Here is a 22,756-nt window from a genome sequence, read left to right on the forward strand (position 1 = left end):
ATTCCAGAGTGAATTCCCCTTTTGCTGTTATAATAACCTCCACTCTTCTGGGAAGGCTTTCCACTAGATTCAACCGTAAGAGCATTAGTGAGATCAGGCACTCATGTTGCACTCATCCCAGAGATGTTCAGTGGGGTTGACGACATGCGAGTTCTTCTAATCGGCTGGTAAACCATGTCTTCATGCAGCTCGCTTTGTGCACGGGGACATTGTCATGCTGGGACAGGTTTGGGTCTCTTAGTACCAGTGAAGAGAAAAATGTAATATCCTACAGCATACAAAGACGTTCTATACAGTTACAGTATGTGCTTCCGACTTTGTGGCAACAGTTTGGAGAAGGCTCACATATGGGTGTGATAGTCAGGTGTCCACAAACCTTTGGCCATATAATGTACTGTATATGCAAAAACATTAATTAGACTGGCTTTTAAATCAAGTGACTGGGCTAATAGTTTATTTTTAATCCTTCTTTTCTAAAAAATGTAAAATGTATGTAGCCCTACTATACAGATGAATAGAATGTTACTAATGTTACTAATAAAATGTTCTCATTTCTCCCATTAGAGGTTAATGATCCTGCTAATGAGAACAGTGGTGTTCCCTGGATCTCTGCTTCATGCTGGATATAGCCCCGAATAGACACTCTCACCATTTTCCTGCATTCTGTTCTTTGTGTGTGTGTGTGTGTGTGTGTGTTTTGTGCCTTGATTTTTTGTTTCTAATAACAGAATTAAGAAAGCTTAGAAAAGTTTGTAATCGGTGTTCTGAAGCAGTTTATAAGATGGCGGCATCTAGTGTTCAAAGAAAGCTCTTTTTTTTAACTTCCTAATAAGAAGCTGCGTTTAATCAGATTTCAAAAAATGTATAAAAACCCATAAAAAGCTGTAGACGTCATCCACCTGGCTTGTGGCTAATTTAAAAAGAACCAGAAATAGCTTACTAATACTTCTGCATTCAGTGGTGATGGCTAACATCTGGAGCTCTGCTACATACAGCTGTGCTTCAATATTTACATCCTCTTTCTGGGTTTTTGTTTACAGTGGCTTTAAACTACTGTGGAAGCCAGTTTTCGGTGTTTCGTCATTACCCCTGTGTGCTGGTAAACCAGTAAACAAAGATTTTGTTCATTTTCTACAGAATAATAAGGTTCTTTCAAAGCAGGGATGTGATCGCTTCAATTCAGGCTTCACATCACATCTCTGAGAGGTCTATTATGCAATTCATGCACATTTAATGAGTCATATGTAAGGAATAAAACCCTTGTGAGCATGCTGTTACAGGAAAATAATCAACAATGGGGCGGTGTGATGGAGCCTGACACGAAGCAGAGTTCCTGTTACCTCCGTAAAGTGGATTATTTTCCAATAACAGCACGTGCTGAAGTGTTTCTTTCCTCTTGTACTACAGCAATTTTCCAATGATTACACCTTTTTATTTATTTCTGAACAACATGTCATACATTTTATTCAATTGTAGTTATATTTAATGTTGTGGAACCTCTGCGAGACTAGTTAGTTCCTGTTATCACTTACTTTATGGCAGTTGTAAACAGTCGCTCCTCACCAACCTCTCTTTCCTTCTCTCTTTAAGTTAATTAGACAAAAAAAAAGTTTGTCATGTTACCAAGAACCCAGAAGGCACAAAGTCCTGTGTCAGTTACTGACAGTTACAAAGCACTGACACTGGAGACTCATTCCATACTTATTAAATAAATGTCTCCTTACAGAAAACTTCACCATATCAATGATTATACATTATTAACATTATTGATATCAAGACAGAGAGAGAGAGAGAGAGAGAGAAGCTGGTGAACGACTGGTCTTGTGGAGGTTTCACAATTTATTATAGCTATTAAAAGTAACTATAAAATGTATCTATAAAGGATTAAAATATTCAATCTTTAATTAATAAAAATACAATCATTGGCAAATCAGTGTGGTATAAGAGGAATTAATCAGTTTCAGGTCAAAATAATCAACTTCAGAGCAGTAACAGTAAGTCCACTGTGCGTCAGCTGCATCACAACACCATGAAACTAATTATTTTCCCACAAATGTTTCATTACTTACATAGGAAAATGGCATGATTAGAGCAAGAGTGCTCAGACTGGTTAGGCTGTTTGGGCTATAATTTTAGGTTTGAGTACAGACAAAATGGACAAGTCAGGTCATGCTAGTAAAGAAAAAAGTGTTTAAACTCAAACGCCAGATTAGTTTCAGAGAGCTGCTTTATTTTGGTTCCTATCATTCATTCATCTTGAGTGCTTTATCCTGGTCAGGGTGGCAGTGGATCCAGAGTTTATCCGGGGAACACTGGGAGCGAGGTGGCAGTGGAATCAGAGTTTATCCGGGTAACACTTGGAGCGAGGTGGCAGTGGATCCAGAGTTTATCCCTGGAACACTGGGAGCGAGGTGGCACTCGATCCAGAGTTTATCCCTGGAACATTGGGAGTGAGGTGGCAGTGGATCCAGAGTTTATCCCAGGAATACTGGGAGCGAGGTGGCAGTGGATCCAGAGTTTATCCCGGGAACACTTGGAGTGAGGTGGCAGTGGATTCAGTGTTTATCCCGGGAATACTGGGAGCGTGGTGGCACTCGATCCAGAGTTTATCTGGGGAACACTGGGAGCAAGGTGGCAGTGGATCCAGAGTTTATCCCGGGAACACTGGGAGCGAGGTGGCACTCGATCCAGAGTTTATCCCGGGAACACTTGGAGCGAGGTGGCAGTGGATTCAGTGTTTATCCCGGGAACACTGGGAGTGAGAGTGAGGTGGGAATACACCCTGGATGGGACACCAGTCCTTCACAGGGCATGTTGTCATCATGAGTAAGTTATTGTTCTATTATGACCAGTTTGGGGTGGAAATTGCTGGTTAGTTCATTTCCATCACCTGCAGACTGACATTTCACTGAGTCACTCAAACGCACTTTCACTGGAAGTTTCGCTCAAAGGCAAGCAGCTGACCCGAGTGCGTGCCAAGGCTCCGTCCCAAACCGCTTATTACCCCCACTGCATGTCATATTTTATATCATATCATATTCAGACGTATCATTTGAAGATTGCAGAATCCATATAAGTGGGAGGACACGACGACGCGCGCGCTCGAACCCGTGCTCACGCTGTAAACTGCGGCGGCGTGTCGCGTTGGTTACCGTGTAGTGTGTGGAATGTGGTTTTGGATGCAGCCCAAGCACCCTCTTCCCCTCAGGGTTGCGTAGTGTGTGTGCGTGAACGTGTGTGTGTGTGTTAGAAATCTCTCCAAACTCCAGGACGCACGCTGCGCACTGTGACGCGCGCGCGCCCACACACACACACACACACATACATACACATATACACACACACACACACACATACGCAAACATACAGGCGTGCGCGCGCGCTCCTTTTCCGGCCCGATTTCGGATCACTGATGTGTGCACGTGCAAGTGGAATCATGCCTACATACCGCTGTCGGAGGAAACGGAGAAAATAGAAGATCCGCCGAGTTTTGCAGGAAGTCTCATGGTCCACATGAAGGAGGTTAAGGTAAGAAGCGCGGCCAGAAGCGCGCACTTTCACTTCACACGCTTTTTTAACTCCAGCGTAATGAGGAACGCCGTCTGTGCGCGTGTGTATCCTCGTGCATGCACCGGGCTGTTCTTACTCCTTAAATCTGCAGTGTGAGCGATCAGACACTTGGAGCTCATCAGGAGTCTGATCACTTTCTTATCACTTTGTCGCAGATCGGAGGGTGCGCATGTGTGTTGGTGTTGTTATTTTCCGGGCTTGTCGCCTGCTCTGGTGTGTTTGGAAGCCCTTTGACTGACGATGTGGCCACACTAGACACACTGGTGAGACTCATTACATGCACACAGCTTTCACTGATTGTATTTTCTGTTGATTTAGGATGCACTCTCAGAAAATGGGCACCAAACTGTACATCTCCTTATAGCTGGGGTGGTACCTTCCTTTATTTAGTATATCTTTTACCTGCAAAGGTGCATATAGTCTCCTTTTAAACACTCCATTTATGGACCTTAAATGATTACACTATATCCACATTTCCAGTGAAATATAACATTAAAGATATAGAAGCACTAGGACAGGTTTTTTTCTGACAGTCTGTGCAGAGTAGTTTCTATCTTATCTAAGCTTTCTTGCAATTAATAAACAACATCTCCAACATGTACATTTCTGAAAGGTGTTGACTATCTACATGTGACAATCAAAATTCTATCATATTCCAAACAAGCATAGCTTACCCTTTTTTTTTTTTTTTTTTTTTTTTTTTAACCAGAAAACTGACTGAAAGCAATTTTTTTTCCACTAATTTGCAACAACATGTTTTCCTCAGTTTGGGCCTTTCCGTTCATCTTCACGTTTAAACATGTTATTTATTTGTAGCATGCTTACTCGTAGGATTAATAAATCAAATTCCAATAACAGAACATGAAGAGCTTCAAATTCATCATCAATAATATTCTAATACATATTCTGATATTGTATAAACACAGAGGACTACTAAAGCTGATTACGTATTCAGATGTTGACCGAAGTAACATTCTGTAATTAATTTCTAACCTCAATAGCAACATTAACAGGGTTTAGAAAATCTCTAGTATTTTCCAAATTCATACCCGATCTTTTAAAAAAGAATATATAATATAAAGTAATAATAACAGAAGAAAACCACCATGAAAAGTTATTTTTTATAATTAATCTCTCAGTAGCAGCATAACACAGGATTATACTGAATAATTATATTTTAATATATATTTATATTATAATATATAATATAATTATAATAATTATATAGAATAGAAATCTGTCTATGCTCTCTCTCTCTCTCTCTCTCTCTCTCTCTCTCTCTCTCTCTCTCGCCATTCTACTTTGCAGTAAATATATCATGAGTAGGGTTGGGTTATAAGACTGAATGAGTAGATTAGATTAGAGTATTTTAGTTCATTGAAAAACCCTTTTAAGGTTGTCTCATTGAACCTTAACAATATATACAGATGACTTTAACCTAACTTTATGCTTATTTTGTAGCAGTAGTATGTATATTTATGTATATTTGCATCATAAATGTGTATAATAAATTATTCATGACCATTTTATAACCTTATAAAAAAACTAGCGATAAATCATAGATCATTTTTCCTACCTCAAACCTTTTGGGATCAACATCCTGCTTGATGATGACCACACCCCCTTATATGATGTTACATGAATCAAATGAAGTCATGTTGTTTCAATCAAGCAGTTTCGATGCAAGGGCTCAGTAACAAAAGATCTGACTTTCACTGCCTTACCTGATGTCCCGTTATACCTATATTCACTCTACTTCATCTCTTTAAATATTGTTTGCTTTGCAACTGAGCGTTTTCATTTTCAAAATGTTGTATTTTTTTAATAAATGCCCTGTTTTACAGAGAGAAAACATTCCCAAGGATTACAAAATTCGTGTTCGTTACATTTCCAAAAACGTGGTAAGTCTGACCAATACACAGACATCTGATCGACTGACTCAAAATGATTCAGCATGAATGAAAGTAAATATATTTGATAACCACAATTTATAGTCAACTCCAAACTGTTTGGCAGCCTTCAAAAAAAAAAAAAGCAAAAATGAATACCACATGCAAAGAGGGCTATTTTGAGCGTAAACATACAAGGACACGGCAGACACTGTTTTTGTCCAAACAAAAAGTTCTCTTACACGTGGCACTCCCACAATACATATAATCTGCTTTTTCACCAAACATGATTTTGGCCTTATCTCACTATAACACCTGATCCTGACTGTAGTTTGTATAGGTCTTTGTGAAGTCCAGGTGCTGCATTTTGTGGGTTTCTTTCAGGAGGAGTTTCTTTCTTGCAACTCTTACAAAAAGCTTCTTTTGTGGAGGTAGTGTCTAATAATTTTAAGGCAAGACACTGCAGGTAGAAATGATTATTTTGGTCACATCAATCATTTTCCTCATTTTTGGATATCTATAGCATGCCTTCTCTTGCACTATAGTGAAAACAGTCAAAACTTAAAAGACATATTAAGGTTTGTTTCAGCATTTTTGTCCACTTGTGATGACTGCATTATCTGAATTGTATTGAAGCCCATTACATGATGACATCATGTCATAAGGCACTGAAACGCTTGTTCCCTGCGATGTATGTCATTATTAAGTGCATGTCAATTTTCTTTTTAAACCACACTTTCAAATGAAATCACATTGTATTTTTAAAACTGCACCGTTGTATCTGAGTTTCTAGATGGCCTACATTTACACTGCTATTTCCTAATTAGAAGTTTATTACTAAGGATTTTCCCAAAACGTTGTTCAGTGTTGCACTGATGTCAGATTTGATATTGAAAACTGACATATTTTTTTAATAACAGTGCATGGCATTTTAAAAAAATAAACATTTGATTTTTTAGCAAACATTTCTGTAAAAACTTTTATAGGGAAGAGTTTCTTCACTGTAAAATTATAATTTTAATTCTAACATTATCCAAAGATGTGATTTGCGGTTTTATTAAGCATGCATATTTAGAAATGAAATTTGCCTCAGCTGGCAGAGATTAATTGTGATACCTGTATTTTTTTTTTTTTAAATACCCTGTTCACCTGTAGTGCCTTGACAACCTGACAAGCAATTCCAAACTGAACCAAACTGCAATTCCAAAACTGTGAAATTTCTCTTAACTGTGCTGATACATTTTTTTCCCAACTTATCCAAAAAAAAAAATAAAAAAATTATAATTGCTCTGATTGAACTTGTATTTCAGTTATTTGTATATTACTTTTGGCCGTTACGAGACCCATGCACGTGTCAACAACCATCTGTTTTGGGTTTAAAGGTCTTTGGATTTTCCCATGATAATGGATGACAAAGGGATTTATCATGGAATTTTACAGCTGCTCTGATTCAGGAATGAGTCATTTCTATGTAATTCCACACAGCCCCTTAACTTCTTTCACTAGTTTGTAGACAGAAAGCTTAACTACCAGTTATTGTGTGGTCAATTTTAGAGAATAATACTGATTAACTTATATAAAATAAAATAATAGTGATATACATGCATAAGGATGACGAGACATCACGTCTTCTGGCTTTCAGAAATTTCTGAGCGTAACTAGTAATTATGTTTTTATAAGTCAGAAGCTCATAATTACCATAATTCTGACATGACTTGAATGCAGTGTTATACCCCAAGGAAACAGGATATGGCTAAATGCAACTGTAGATTTACTGGATTTGTTTTTCATGTGGTGGTTTTAGATAGATTTGTTTGCATTTATATCAAATGTTCTTTGAGGGTGCAAATAATTTGACAACATCTTTTTGAGAGAAAATACTAATATTAAAAAAAAAAGTTCTTATAAGGATGAGTTTATTTAGAGGAAAGCTAAGTAAGGATTTGGAAAAACTGAATCGTTGTATGTAATGTATATTTTATATATTTATATTACTATTGCCATTTCTATTGAAGGGTGCCAATAATTTTGGAAGTGACTGTAAATGCCTGTTTTATGCATGACAGCCACCTTTCTCTGTACTGTAAGTACTCTCCTTTTCTGCTGTTTCAGGGAGGGACGTGCTGGGTTCACCTGAACCTGTATCCAGCAGAGAGCAGTTTGAAAAACCTAGCCCTGAAGTTTGGCAACCTTTCAGCCAACAGAGAAAATATTACTATCTTCATCACCATGCTGCAAGGACTCCGCTTCACCATCGATAACGACGAGCTGGTAAATTACACCGCTGTTTATGAATAATACACAAAGTCGTAGCTTATTTATATTAAACTTACTAAAGCTGGGTTTACACTGTAGGATTGTTTCCTCGTATTTTGCTACTGGATGAAAATACTATATCGTAAAATGCATAATGTGACATGCTTGCATGCTTGCTAATGCCGTTATGACCAAAGACAGTCTATGACAACGTTCTGGCAGTGTCTGAAATTTTTTTTGTATTAAAATGTCATCTAAAAGCCACCATAGAATTACGCAAAACTCACAGGACAGCTACAAAATACGCTAGCGTCAATGGCAAACGTAAGTGAAACATGCTAATGGACATAAAAATATAATTATTAAGCAGTAACGCAAGCAGAACATAGTCATTTTCTCTTAAACACAGGTCTATCGTTAGAGGATCTTCATCGTATAATCTCACATGGAGTTATCACAGGTTATCGCACAGTCTGCTATGGAAACGGTTTTATTGAGATTATTTCATACATTGTGGCAAGCAATAATCTTAAAAGACTGCTGAAATCGCACAGTGTATAACTGGCTTTAGACAAAACATATGATGTTGTGTCTGTCCCAGGAGTCAACAATGCAGGCCTTTAAGTGTCATTATCGGAGTGCACGATGGTCCACCAGACGCTACTTCGACCACGTCAAAGAGGTTCTTGTAACATTTGCCTCGACACCCCGCCAGTTTTACTGTACTCCTCCTCCATGTCCCACCCCTACTGCACCTCCAGTTATGTCAGGTGAACTGCACACACACACACACACACACACACACACACACACACACAACACGTACAATCCAACTTCATTGAAAACATGCCCAGTCATAAACAGTAGCTTGTGTGAAAGTGATATGATGTCACTGATAAAAGATATTAAACTTCATGCCCATACATGACCGCAGAGTGACTATGCTGTTGTCTTCACAGATCGGCGTGTGATTGACAGAGCGATCCCTGGTGTTCTAGCATTAGTCATCATTCCCTGTCTTGCTGCACTTGCACTCATTCTCAGAGCAGTTAAGTCTCTCTTTCATTCTCTTTAATTAACGCAGTAGCCTACAGAAGTAAGTTGGTATTTCGTGCAAAAAAAAGAAATCCTGTCCACGCAAACAACGTTTTTTTTTTTAAAGCTCAGTCTTACTGTAGCCTGTATGTGCAAAAAGCATTAACTAACCAAAAATGCTACAGGAAATCTGAAAACACCAAACCTAAACCCAAATCGCAATATCAAATTCAGAAACACATCACCGAAACGGTAGGTGCTTTTTGAACGTCACAAGAAAAAGAATTGTTCAGTTTGCTAGGGAAAAGAATTTACTCCAAATTTACTTACAGTTCTGTGCAAAAGTCTTAGGCACGTGCAAAGAAATGCTGTAGAGCAAAGATGAACTAAATGTTTCTACATTTAAAAAAATACTATAAAGAGCAGTAAACAGTAATAAATGAAACAAATTCAATATTTGGTGTGATGATCCTTCACTTTAAAAAAAAAATAGCAGTCTCAGGTACAATTTGTGCAGTTTTGTAAGGAAATGAGCTGTAAGTGTTACTGAGCATCTTGCAGAAGCAGCTACAGTTCTTCTGGAGACTTTGACTGTCACACTTGCTTCTTATTTTTGCAGCAAAACCCAGCAGCCTTCATTATGTTTTTTTGTCTGAAAAGTGTCTCTTATGTAATATACTGCTTTCTTTACTGACATACAAACATTTTTCTGTAACATTTAATTTTGTGCTGGAAAACTAATGTTTGGAATCTAAAATGTTTTTGTACTGAATCAATAATGTAGAAGTCAGAAAATAAAAATCTATAACAAAGTTTGTACTAAAAAAAATAGGGTGCCTAAGACTTTTGCACAGTTCTGTATGTTGTATTGAGAAGTAAGTCTTTATTTATGAATAACCTGGCATCCTTTAGGTGGATTTTCAGCATCACATACCCATATTTATATGTGCAAAATAGTCTGCATATCTAAAATTCCCTCAAATGACCTCTTACTGTAAACATCCTCCAGCTCTCTGCTTTCTGCAGTCTGTCAGACTGACGCACACTGTAGCCAATCAGCAACGAGCATGTGATGTTCAATAAAGACCACCCCTTTCCATTTTGAGTTAATGCTGATGTGGTTCTGAATTTGCTGTTTTTTTGTTTTTGGTTTTGTTGTTGCTGTGCGTTCTCTCTTTTGTTATTGCATTTGTGATTATTCTGTTGTGTTTTGGTTTGTTAATGTGTTTTGCACATGTGGGTCATTGTACCGTTCATGTAAGAAGAGAAAAACAATTTGAAAATGCAGACCATGTTTAGTCTTCTATAAATAATTAAATTTATTATTAATAATATTTGCAATAAACAGTTCTTCTGCTACGCCACTGTCTGATAGCAGTAAGCATTGGCTGCTAAGCAACATAACAGACAAAGATTGTGGTTCTGTGGACAGAACAATGGCTGTAGTGTAATGGTTGTATTGTGTAATTGGTATTTATTATGTTTTCAATCCTGGTGTATTAGTACAGAATTCAGTTATTGTGATGAGGCTGCGTATATCAAGGAGCTTGCAAAGGCTTCGAATGTGGCTCAGCCAATCAGATTTTAGAACTGAATATATCTATTTTATAAACATATTTTTAAAATTTCTCCAGGGTGTTTTGTAAAGCTTCTTTTTTCAGTGACCCAAAATGCTGCTTTCACGTGGACAGGAAGCCAAAATGCAGAGGGAAAAAAAAACAAAACAAACATTTTAAACAAAACGTGTATACTTTTGGAATGGGGCTTTAGCTTTCTCAATCTTGTAGGTGCTTCGTCGAAAACTGTGCTGTGCAGAAAGGAGACGTGAACAGACCAATGACATGGAGCCACAAAGTGACCCTGAAGCCAGTATAGATGCGTCACACAATGGCAGTGAATCATCCTTCTTAAATAACCAATGCAGGTACGAGGGCTTCATTTTAGACCACTGCAATACCACACTACAGAAGTTGCTGCTTTCAGTAATGACAAACCCACTGTTTGTTTTTGTTTTGTAAGCAAGAGCTGAGACAAAAGCCTCACTTTGTTCCGTGTTAACTTTCCCTCAGGGTGCAGCAGGTTGAGGACACAGGAGTTTAATCCAGCGCACCTAAAGTATTTGACGGAATTCTTTGGATATATGAAGTACATAATGAAGGGCGTTGAACAGAATCCCAGGATTGACTGTTCTTACCAACCCTCTTTGTTGGCTTAAAGGTTATACACTAAACAGTTAGCTATGTGTTTGATGAATACCCAACAAATGACCTCACTTGCAAGAATCCTAACATCTTCCGCCCCCAGCATCGGACTCTCCAGCTGCCCAATAGATAGAAAATCAATGTGCTTCTGCTGGATTGCACAAACAAGAAGCAATCTTGAAAAGCGCCTGGTGGAACGCTTTGGTGATTTAGTGGTTTGGCCGGAACAGGAAGCACAGCTCTTTTGAAGAAACGGTCACAGCAGAGGCGTAACCGCTGCAATGCCTGCGGCAGGTCCATCTCTTTGAGGCTGACTGCTGGTGCTGCAGGCCTCATTTTGGAGGACAAATGGCTTTTTTGTACTGTATTGCCAAGGCTTCCTCCATGTTGCAGCGTAGCACTGCGGCAGAACAGTGGGCGTACTTGTCCTGGCGGTATGCACAGTTGGGAGCACTGGATGGCGGATGAAAGCTCTGTTGCAGATTGCAGTTCATTCATCGCATTTTAGGATTTCTGTGAGGACAGGGCCAGTGTCACCAAATGTGGGCGTGAGAGGTACAGCGGTGATGGCGGTTGCATTGTTTATTACAGGAGTGTGTTTGTTTGTGTGGGAAGCGTGGTAAGAGGCATCACACTCATGTTATTAAAGCCAAGGTCATCTTGTATGCGGGATGTATTGTTTCTGGTGGTCATATTGAAATTCAGCAATTGTATGAACTAGCCCACTCCAAAAGTACGTTCTTTTCAAACAAAGCCAAAAAAAAAACAAAGCCAGCCCACTCTTACCACTTAATCTGGCGCTAAAATTCCTGTGGTATGGCAGTGATCCAAACACATCCAAATCTGGCGGCCAGAACACAACGACAGCTCCACGTTGATTAGAATGTATGCTTACAGCCTGGCTACGTTTGACTCAAAATTGAAGAAAAAAAAAAGCAGTACAAGTATTAATTTAGGCCATTTTTGGATTAGATTCCAAATGACATGAAAAAAGAAAACCTTATGGGTGCTTATCATTGGTCAACTTTTTGTCCACAATACATTTGCCATTGCTGTAACTGGTTCTGATGTGCTTAAACTTCAGCAAATCAACACAAATAGCAAGGGGAAGTGTTGATAAAGCAGCTTGGTGGCTGCACAATATATCACAAGCAAAATCCACTTGAAGTTGGCTTTATAGTGTTTGATTTTTGGCCTGATTTTTTTTTCCTGTTGCTGACAAAAATCACACATCATAAAAGGATTCTTTGGTCATGAATTAAGATTGGTGGTCATAGAATGCGTAATGGGACATGCTCTCCAGAGGCTGATTTAGTGCCATTGCGATAGTATCTGAAAATTTTGAATAAAATCTCAGAGTGTAAGTGCTGCTATGATACTTGTGTAAAAGCCATCAATAGGAGGACGGCACAGGATTACGCAAAACTCACGGTACAGCAATGGCAAAATGTAAAAAAAAAACAACATGCTAATGGACAGAAATTAAAATCCTTATTACCTCATGCTCATGTTGAAGAATGTTTCTGTTTATGCGAGCCCGTTTTCTGCACGAGCCAAGATTAATGACGTAAGCATCGATGTGGGCTCGTAGAGTAATTTCCTTTAGAAGGGATCTTTGTCGTATAATCTGATTTGTACTGGGATCATCTTATACAGCGTGACAAATAATAATCTTAAAAGACCGCTGTGCTTGCACAGAGTAAAAAGTCCTAACTCTGTCACTAATAAACACACTTATCTCTACAGCAGGAGGAGAAAGAGCTGACTGTTTTCATGACAATAAGCAGAGAGTCAGAGTGCATGAGAATTGAGGCCACATGATGGATCTGAGTCACATCCCATAATTCGATTCTCACTTTGTGTGTCTGTTTCACTTGGCTTCTAAACATGGGTTTATCCATGCAGCTGCCCCGGACTACGGCTTACAGTAGACACAGTACGTCTGGGCTGAAGTGAATAACACAGGACTCTCTATTGAAAATACTTCCTAGCCCAGATTGATGAACTGTACACTGTAGAGGAAGCGGTATTAAATGTCCATCATCTTTTCAAACATTGTGCTGAGCAATTTTCTCTCTGACTCAGTTTGAGTGCCAGTAGTAGAAAGGGCAATTTTCTGCCCATTCAGGTTTAGGTGGAGGAAGTCTGAAGCTCTTTTGTCCCCCAGAACTCATCAACTCTTTCTCTCTCAAATTAACAATGCGACTGCTGTCCACTATTGTCATAAAGCGTGACCTCCGGCTTGCGATATATGAGGTCAGTAATGGCAGACTGGCTATCATCAACCGCGGAGGGGCTTTAACAAAGACGTCTCTCATGCGTGCACAGACACACCGCTTTTTATGGTGTTATTAGTCATACTCCGGTCTAAGCCCACTCTCTGCACACTAACTCAGATCTGAACAGCACAGCTACACACAAGACACACATATAGCCTGTGCACTCACAATCCAGACACCGCTGATCAACACCATATGATTCTAGCATCATCCAAGCAGTTCCTGAGTCAGACTGTAGCACAGAGTGGGGGAAAAACTCTGTGACTCACAAAAGTGTCTGTTTGATGTCACAACAAGATCAAAATATCATGTCAAAGTTGTAAGCGAGCCAAAGGGTACGTGGCATATGATGTTTTTTTGGGTATTTTTTGTGTAATTTATTTATTGGATACAATGACAGAAGTAAGAGTGATTCATATGGCTTATGCTATTTTCCAACTTAATACTCCACAAACAGTATTTATTTTCTTTATAATTTACTTGACCAGTAAAACTTGACAGTATTTATCCTGCTGATTTTCTCATATTTTGCAGTACATACATGTATAATGTACAGAGCTGGATTCATTCATCAGTAAGCTAACCAGTTTTATTTTTGAGCTGGAATTCAAAGTAATTGAAGTGAGCTAACATAAAATGGACCCAAGGTTAGTTTGCTATTCCACTAATTCATCTTTATATGCCTTACATGTCAATAAGGAAATGCTCTTATACTGTATGTTACAAACTTTTATAACATCATTATACAGTATTATCAATAAAATACCAAGTTGAAAAAAATGCATACTCTCCAACGTTATGAAAAATATCAGGACCTGATGGCTTATGAGGATGAGATCACAAAAACAAAGGTGTTGCAACTATCATTTATAAAATAAAGAATTCAATCACATAGAGTATACGGTCAACCCTAGAACTATTGGCACCCCTACTGAAAATAAGCAACATTTGAAATGAAATTTATAAAATGAATAGCAGTTACATTTAGAGCATTTAGTGGATGATCTTATCCACAGTGTCTTACAGAAGTGCAATTAAGATTGAAGTCTCAATCAAATAAGATGTTACATCTTGACACTAGTAGAAATACTCCATAGTCTAGGAATACCATAAGGCTAAAACCCTGTTACACAGAAGTTAATGTGAGAGTTTGTACAGCAAAGACAACTATGCATGTTTTTTAACCATATAATAAGTGCAATAGTATTTGCTCAAAGAGCTTGTATAGACTGAGAGCAATTGAAAAAAAAGTATTGTTAATGTTTATTTTAAATATTCTGTACTACTGTAAATGATGGTGATGTTTCTGTTGAGAAAAAAATACTTTTATTTAAGCAAGTTGTTCTTTTAAGAATTTATTTGTTAGCTTAAAAGTGTTTTCTCTAATTGTTTGAGTGCAATTTTTTTATTATTGTGTCATTTTTGCACTTTTAAAAGGTGCTAGTAATTTTGGAGTTGACTATGATTTTAATAATTAGTAATTCCTGTAGTCATCATGAACATAACCCTGATTATAATTGCCGTTATAGCTCTGTCTGTGGTACAGGTCACGGTCATATTGGTAATGTTGCTCTGGATACTGGTCATAACTTGCATCAGCATATTGTTGTTTATAACCATCGTCAAGTATCTGGTTATAGATCTGATGGTTGTGCTCAGGGCTACGATGGTGCTGATAAAGTTGGCTTTCGTACTGATCATAATGCGGTCCAGCGATGTCATACTCATCATTCTGTCTCTGGTCATATGTATGAATGTTGGGCTGATGTTGACGATCGTGATACGGGTAATAACTCTGTCCAGGATATTCTTGATTATAGGCATCGTGCAGCTGTTGGTCAGAAGTGTGTATGGAAGACTGGTAGTACTGCTGATCATTTTGGTGAGGGTCAGAACTTGATGCTGGGGTCTCTTCCATTGCATTGATAAGATTTTCAGATTGGTGAGCTTTACTCTTAGGGACAATGTTCCGGTAGATGAGAAATCCCAAAATAAACTGCAGGATCTGAACAAAAGCAGCAACAGCAAGAGGTTTATATCATATGGATAAGGCTCAAAAAAAAAATGTTTGCCTACATTTTCCTAGCATAGATACCTGAATGATTAGGAGTGCAAGGTCCATGCCTATTATCACAAGTACATTCTTTTCAAGCCAATCCTTTAGTTTCTCCTCACAGCCCTATGCCAGGAAACAACCACATTATTTCCAGTAGCATTAACTCAGTGTTATATATGTAAGGAATAAAACACTCGGGAGCATGCAGTTATAGGAAAACAATCAACAACAAGATCATGCGATTTGATGAGGAGAGAGATGAGGAGAAAAGTGAGTGAGCATACCGTTGTGTAGATATGAGTACCATTTCCAAACCGGTACATCTCATTGTCCAGGAATACGGGGCAGGTCCCATTGAAGCAAGAGCAGGGGTAAATGTAAGATGTGCTCTGGAGCTGAATAAATTTGTTTGTCTCCCAGTCGCTGGCGTTCTGTCTGCCGCAGCATTTTGCCTAGAGAAAAGCACACTCATTACAGAGCAAGTTCATAAAGATGATGGAAGCCAGCCATGCTTTTAATTACAGTTAAACTTATTTGGAGACATTTACAAACAGACTAAAATAATTATGTTTAATCATTAGGCTTCATTCAATAATGCATACAAAGTATAATCAGTACGTACAGACTGCTGCACACTGTCCAGAAGACTCCAGGTGGATTGTGTATCATTAACCCCATACATGCTGATGATGGCATCTACATTTTCAGTCAAAAACCTCCCAATCTGTTAAAGTGAAGAGTACTTTTTTGATTAACACTGGTTTACAAACATGTTCAAACAGCATTAGGCCTTAGTAAATAATTGGTCTTGTAGTGTCTAATAAGGAAGCATGATCAGAGAAATGTGCTCACATATTTTTTCATATTGTATTAAATCTGTCATAAGTCAAAAGTGTCTAATAAATAGTCCACTAGTTCTGATGTTTATCCCTCGCTTAGTAAGTACACTGCTATTCTCTGATAGTTCACTATTTGTTACAAGCCTAAAGTGGTCTGCTGAATGTTGAATATGAGTCTGGTTAAAATCTTACTTGGTTCCGTTTCACCAATAGTAACAAGGTGATGAAAAGATCACCAAAAATGATGGCAATTAAGAGGCCCATGTACTGGAAGAAATTGAATAGAACAAAGTGTAAAAACAGCAGAATAATAAGTTAGTGTTGTCCATCCACTTAAGAACATCTGAACCCTTGCTCATACAGTTATCCAGTCAGACAATCATGTGGCAATCATGTGTGCAATGCATAAAATCACGCAGATAAAGGTTAAGAGCTTCAGCTAATGTTCACATCAAGCATCAGGATGCGGGAATGTGATCACCGTGACTTTGACTGTGGCATGGTTGTTGGTTCCAGTTTGAGTATTTCAGATCTCCTGGAATTTTCATGCACAGCACTCGCTAGAGTTTACACAGAAAGCTGCGAAAAACAAAAAACATCCTCTGAGCAGCAGTTCGGCAGATGGAAACACCTTATTGATGAGAGATGTCAGAGAAGAATGGCCAGACTGTTTCGAGCCGACAGGAAGGCTACTGTAACTCAAATAACCACTCTTTACAACTGTGGTGAACAGAAAAGCATCTCAGAACACAGAACACGTCAAAGCTTGTGGTGGATGGGCTACAAAAGCAGAAGACCACATCGGGTTCCACTTCTGTCAGCCAAGAACAGGAATCTGAGGCTACAGTGAGCACATGCTCACCCAAACTGGACAGTTGAAGATTGGAAAAAGACGACAAAAACAGTCTGTTACAAACAACAATACTACGGTCAAAGTAACTGAGATCACATTTTTCCCCTTTCTGCTGTTTGTTTCTGAAGCAGTAACCGAAGCTCTTTACTGGTATCTGCATGATTTTATGCATTGCACTGCTGCCACATTATTGGCTAATTGGATAATTTAGGGGAAATCTTTAAAGGTAAGATAAGATAAAGAAAAAAAGTAAAACATTAAGATGATTTTGTAAGAGTGTACACAGTATACAGTATGATCTGAACAATGACTTGCATATAAATGATTAGTGAATTTTTTTATTGTAGTGTATATTCTGCTATTATGTAGCAACACTTACAAATGCAATGAAACATCTGTTCTCTAAGTGGACTCCAATGCAGCCCAACATGGAGACGCCCACAACCACCAGACCGATAACAAACAGCCCTCCGGCCACCACCTTGACGTCCGTGTCTAAGAGATCAGAGACCACACACAAACCATCATTATGCATCATCATACAATCAGCACACAGTTGAATCTGCTCACTCAAGCTTAGACACAAACAACTTTCTCAGTCAATAATGATCAAATTACACTTCCTAGAGTTTTTCTCACGCATTAGACAAAAGAATTACCCGATACTTCTAACTTCTACGTCACCTGATTAAGAAGAATAAAAAAACCAAAAGCTTACCATTGCTTAAAACAGTTATGACGTTACTTGTGTCAAATAAGATCCATACAGAAGATCCAAAAAGGCTGATACCAAAAATCTGTAAAAATGTTAACAATACCATATGTAAGCTACGTATGATGCAGTTAATATAAATATATAGCAACCAAATATTCTCAGAGAAGCACATATTTCACTTTAAATATATTCATCACATTAACATAACTGGTATACTAATTATACAGAGAACTAGAAATATCATCTTACAACAAAAAAGGAGTTGATCAGCATGAAAAGGAATTTTCCTATCTGCAGTTTGTCTTCGGCCTTCATGTTGTTGGAGACAAGCTGCAATAAAGGCTGGTAACCAAGATTAAAACTAAACCACCATGAAACCAACTACAATATTCAGAGTTATACTATGTATAGAGAGGTGTTTTTTTTTTTTTTTACCTGAGCTGGAGAAACTCGGTTTGTTTTTTGAATAAAAAGAAATCTTCTTGAGAGAAAAGCTTACTTTTTCCTAACTTTCATTCTCATTCTCGTTCTCCTTATCAAGTCCTTACCTGTCTGTCTGGATTGTTTTACCAGAAGCCCTCCTATACAGCCTCAGGACTGAAGTTCACTTCCTTATAACACCACCAATCATTAACCTTGGCAGTCACTATGTGTGTGTATGTGTGTGTGTGTGTGTGTGTGTGTGAAGGATTTCACATTGTGAGGACCAAAATATTATGATGATGATGATGATGTTATTAATGATGATGATGATGATGTTATTAATATTAATATTAATAATAATAATAATAATAATAATAATAATAATAATGATGATGATGATGATGATGATGATGGTGATGATGATGATAATAATAATAATAAAAATAATTATAATAATAATAATAATAATAATAATAATATAATAATAATAATTGTTGTTATTATTATTATTATTATTATTATTATTATTATTACATCATATATTATAATGGGTCCTTGGTGGCCTAGCAGCTAAGGATCCCGTGCTCTCGCCGCTGTGGCCCTGGTCCAGTTCCTGGGCAGGGAACAAAGCAGCCACTGGAAGTGTACTCTCAGTGCTGGTCCTAAGCCTAGATAACATAGGAGGGTGGCATCAGGAAGGGCATCCGGCATAAAACCTGTGCTGAATCACACATGCGGACCAGTGATCTGCTGTGGTGACCCCTAATGGGAGCAGCCAAAAGAACAATATATAATATGTAAAAATACATAATCACATCACCCTTTTTCATTCATTCAGTGTTTTATCCTGTACAGGGTCACAGTGGACCCAGAGCCTATCCCGGGAACACTGGGCACGAGATGAGGATGCACCCTGGAGGGAACACCAATCCTTCACAGGGCACCATTCACGCATATATTCACAGCAAGGGGCATTTTTCAGCCACCAATCCACCTACCAACATGTTATTTGGGAGGTGGGAGGAAACCAGAGAACCCGGAGAAAACAGTCGGAAAACATGCACAGAACTCCACACAGACAGTGACACAAACTTAGGATCCTGGAGCTGTGAGGCAACAACGCTACGTGCTGCACTACCAAGTTGCCCTTCATATCACCGTCACTGATTATTTTCCTATAGCAGCACATCCTATCATGTTTTAGTCCTTACTTAGCATGAATTCTCTTTCCTTTTTCTCATCACAGCAGGTACAAAATCTTTATTGTTGTCAGAAGGCCATTATGATATAACATAACGAAAAGTTTGCTCACCGTGCAACATACACAGAACAATACAGTGAATACGGTGCTGTGGAGACAATAGTAAAGTGCAAACAGTAGCAGATAAACAGTGTATTGAGGAGGGGTGGGTAGTGTCATATCCACATAGTAACCACATAAACACAATACAGGCATTTCATACAAGTAATGTGTATATTGTAAAAGCAGGGCTTGTAGGGCTGTGGCTCACAGTGATACCGATGATGGGGAGCAAGTGCGTTACTGGACATTAGATTATTATGTATAGAAGTTAATGTAACCGATGTAACCGAATACAAATACGTTATTCAGATTGAAAAGAATGTTATCTAAACAGATACACATACAGACATGAAAAGGAGGTGCACGATATATTATTTTCTGAAGCTTGCGAGAACGGTTCACAGTGAATGTAGTTCAGACTACAGGTGTGTATAAGGACCGGGATCCCATGCACAAAAAAAAAAAAGGCATGCTTGAGTGGGAGGTTTTTACTTTCATGTGGCCAGAAGAAAGTGGTCAGATATTTGGTAACTGCCTGGTCAGGGTCCTGGTGGTTTAAATTTCTAGTTTGTTGTATGAAATAGAACCAACTAAATTTGTAATAAAATATCTCAGGTATGTACAAACAAAAATAATAATAAAAATAATAATCTGCACAAACATTCCCTCATACATCTCTAGTTGAAACCAGTTATGACCTCCAGTGATGAGACGAGGAGAATTATTTCTAAAAAAGTGGCACTAAGGCAGTGTGATTCCTACCATGTAGGCATGTGCCAGAGAAATAGAAACTAGAAATAGTATAGAAATAGAAAAAAACAATAGACTTTCTGGTTTAGGTCACGTTCAGTTTGGGTTTAAATTGGAATACAGATACAGATATGGACATTTGGAGCACCAATGTATAATACTGGCGATAATTGGCCAATTATTATTCCACATTAGAAAAAGAGCCTCATTACAGGAGGAAATGAGCTGCAAAGAACTAAAGACTTTTCTTTTTCTTCAGAATATCTAGGATGATGCTCGACACTTACCTGCAAGATTTCTGTTTTCAGAACTTATTTATGTTATTGTTTGTGCACTTGGTTTCAAATAGTCCTTACTGTTAATTGTCTTACGTATTGGTTCTTGTATTTTTTTTGTATTGTTTTTATTGTTTATGCATTTCAGATAGAAATTGTCCTCTTTGTTATCAACTAGACAGCTAGAGAATTAGAAGGAGATAAAACCTCATAAAGTGGCATGACACAGAATGGGCTGGGCATCCAGCCTGTCTCTAGGCCATGGTGATGACGTCCACCACCCAGTGGATCAGTCTCTGCTTAGATAAGGGAGTCCCAGTGGCTTTCCTCTGTGACAGATGAACAGTTGGTCTAAGGATTGAATAGCTGCTGTCTGGTCTGAGCATGTACAGATCGATTTATATATTTGTGTAATATGAGCTTGGGCAGAAGTCTCAGATTCAATCACAACGTCACTACAGGGTCAAATTGCAGTCTAGCAGTCCCTGAGGAAAAGTTACTTCAGCCTATGAGGTGCACATCATACACGAAACAGCTTCTACATACAAGATTTATGTACTAGGGGCTCTTGCATTCAAGGGTGTTTCCTGGACTGGATCAGATCCACAGGCACAGGTGATCAGTCTGAGAGTGCCAAATCTTCATTTGAGGCAGTTGATTTGCTCAGGAATGAAGGTACCAGGTTTTTCCAACCACCACCACCAAAAGCAGTAGTGGAACCAAGGACTTGTAGGGCATCTTGGGACCATTAGCAGACCTCTGTAGTGTAGTTGATGAATTCTACACAGTGTAAAAAGTGGAAGAAACACATGTAGTGGATGGTGAGGAAAGTCCTGGATGCATTCTGTCTCAGTGGGCCAGGGTTATACATACCCTTATGAATGAGATGTTCTCAGTGAAGATAACTGTGAATAGACCCACCTGAGGAGGTTTCGTGCAAGGCAGAGAGCGCCACTCAGTCTCGTGCTTCCCTGATGGTTGGTTTAGCTGATTATCACAATGTTTTCTGAGAGAACCAGCACACAGCATTGTCCAGATGGATGACCCTGAAATCTAGCTGTTTAATATGTTCTCAACTTACACCCTGCCCCCTGTGCCCTTGTGGCACCACACTGTTCCCCAGGCTTGTACAAGGCATTTGTATTTGTATTGTATGCGTATGTAAGACTTTAGAACTGAAGTTAAATTTTGATTTGAAATATACAAAGATTAGGATTTATAAAGTTTAAGTCCAAATCCTAGTGGCACAAATATCATTCCATCCAAATCTGCCAAAACTGGCTTAGGGTTTTCACATATGCAGTGTTTAGTCTGTTTTAATGGAGCCCTGGTGTGTTTTTCCCCTCTGTGTGCTTCTTTAGGCAGATGAGAACACAGAAATCACACTTTTGCAGACCAAAATCAACCGCTTTGAGAGTGTCTGAGTAAGATGGTCTCAGGGTGCTTCTAAGTGAATTCAACTGCAGTTGTTCAACTGCTCTGAAGTGATTCAGCTCTGAATCTGTAGAAAGTGAACCAAAAATGGCATGTACTTTGGTTTGGAGCATTTTTTGCATTTGCAAGCTGCTAAACTGTGCAAACTGAGCGCTTTGATGCTGCTGTGTGAAAAATATACACCAAATTAGCTATTTAAATAATTATGTAATCATTTATTTAGTAGAGGATCGGTGTTCTCTATGCGCTGGTGATTTTTGTGATATTTACATGCATTTGTGAAAGCTTTGTTTACCTTTTTTTTAACCAAAGTAGGATATCAGCTCTACACACCCCTCAGCCACCCCTCATTGCTTTTTGGTTTGTTTAATTATGTTAAGCATGAAACCAAACCAAATCATATAGCAAAAGAATGTGTGAAAGCTCGCTATAGGCCCTGTCCAGGTGTGAACTGGGTCTAATGCGTCTCCAGGACACATTGCGATCCGATTACTCAAACCACATTCGGAGGTGGTCTGGGGTGCTTAGAACTACATAACATTTGTAGCATGAAAGTGAACGTGTATTAATGCGTCCTGGAAAGCAGCAAAGGACCAACTAATCGACTGCATCATTGCCCTAGCCGGAGAATACGTAATCATTGGGAGACAGCTGGTAATCACGCTGAATTGGTAATGCGTAAAGGTGACACTATAACAACAGAGACGAAAGCAGCGGCTTTTCATAGCTTCAATCACCATCATTCAGTTATAGGTTTTGTTAGCAGACCATGCAACTGAAATGTTTGAAGCAGCTCATAAAGGAACATGAGATGTACATTTCTGTCTGAAAATATATGCAGTGGAAGACGTAATAAATGTGTAAGACGCTATTCCTCC

General features: G+C 38.6%; 2 protein-coding genes across 3 annotated transcripts; one reads left to right on the plus strand and one right to left on the minus strand.

Annotated features, from left to right (window-relative positions):
- The first annotated feature begins 3,256 nt into the window (after positions 1 to 3,256).
- On the plus strand, positions 3,257 to 11,704 carry kitlgb (kit ligand b). The gene is made up of 8 exons (XM_026923835.3): positions 3,257 to 3,528; positions 3,726 to 3,833; positions 5,415 to 5,471; positions 7,572 to 7,730; positions 8,317 to 8,485; positions 8,675 to 8,763; positions 10,538 to 10,674; positions 10,820 to 11,704. The coding sequence occupies exons 1-8, from the start codon at positions 3,505 to 3,507 to the stop codon at positions 10,848 to 10,850; spliced, it is 774 nt and encodes a 257-aa protein (XP_026779636.1). The 5' UTR covers positions 3,257 to 3,504; the 3' UTR covers positions 10,851 to 11,704.
- Positions 11,705 to 13,689: 1,985 nt separating this feature from the next.
- On the minus strand, positions 13,690 to 18,277 carry si:ch73-139j3.4 (tetraspanin-19). Of its 2 annotated transcripts, none has more exons than XM_026923833.3 (9): positions 18,129 to 18,277; positions 17,943 to 18,035; positions 17,697 to 17,775; positions 17,358 to 17,473; positions 16,318 to 16,392; positions 15,909 to 16,010; positions 15,571 to 15,738; positions 15,326 to 15,409; positions 13,690 to 15,235 (listed from the first exon to the last, which is right to left on the minus strand). In XM_026923833.3, the coding sequence occupies exons 2-9, from the start codon at positions 18,006 to 18,008 to the stop codon at positions 14,705 to 14,707; spliced, it is 1,221 nt and encodes a 406-aa protein (XP_026779634.3). In that variant the 5' UTR covers positions 18,009 to 18,035; positions 18,129 to 18,277; the 3' UTR covers positions 13,690 to 14,704. The 2 variants fall into 2 exon arrangements, with proteins under 2 accessions (XP_026779634.3, XP_026779635.3); XM_026923834.3 differs by having other exon boundaries at positions 17,943 to 18,023; positions 18,129 to 18,276.
- Between the last annotated feature and the right edge of the window lie 4,479 nt (positions 18,278 to 22,756).

Source organism: Pangasianodon hypophthalmus, chromosome 18 (genome assembly GCF_027358585.1).
Source record: "Pangasianodon hypophthalmus isolate fPanHyp1 chromosome 18, fPanHyp1.pri, whole genome shotgun sequence".
Classification (NCBI taxonomy): Eukaryota; Metazoa; Chordata; class Actinopteri; order Siluriformes; family Pangasiidae; genus Pangasianodon; species Pangasianodon hypophthalmus.

What these genes read in the sequence shown, in the direction of transcription:
- kitlgb (XM_026923835.3), top strand. Translation starts at nt 3,505, where the DNA reads ATGGTCCACATGAAGGAGGTTAAG. An exon ending in TCCACATGAAGGAGGTTAAG is followed by an intron (nt 3,529 to 3,725) that starts GTAAGAAGCGCG and finishes ACTTTGTCGCAG; the next exon opens with ATCGGAGGGTGCGCATGTGT. An exon ending in CCATCGATAACGACGAGCTG is followed by an intron (nt 7,731 to 8,316) that starts GTAAATTACACC and finishes TGTCTGTCCCAG; the next exon opens with GAGTCAACAATGCAGGCCTT.
- si:ch73-139j3.4 (XM_026923833.3), bottom strand. Translation starts at nt 18,008, where the DNA reads ATGAAGGCCGAAGACAAACTGCAGATAGGAAAATTCCTTTTCATGCTG. An exon ending in GTACTCATATCTACACAACG is followed by an intron (nt 15,410 to 15,570) that starts GTATGCTCACTC and finishes TTCCTGGCATAG; the next exon opens with GGCTGTGAGGAGAAACTAAA. An exon ending in TTGCACTCCTAATCATTCAG is followed by an intron (nt 15,236 to 15,325) that starts GTATCTATGCTA and finishes GCTTTTGTTCAG; the next exon opens with ATCCTGCAGTTTATTTTGGG.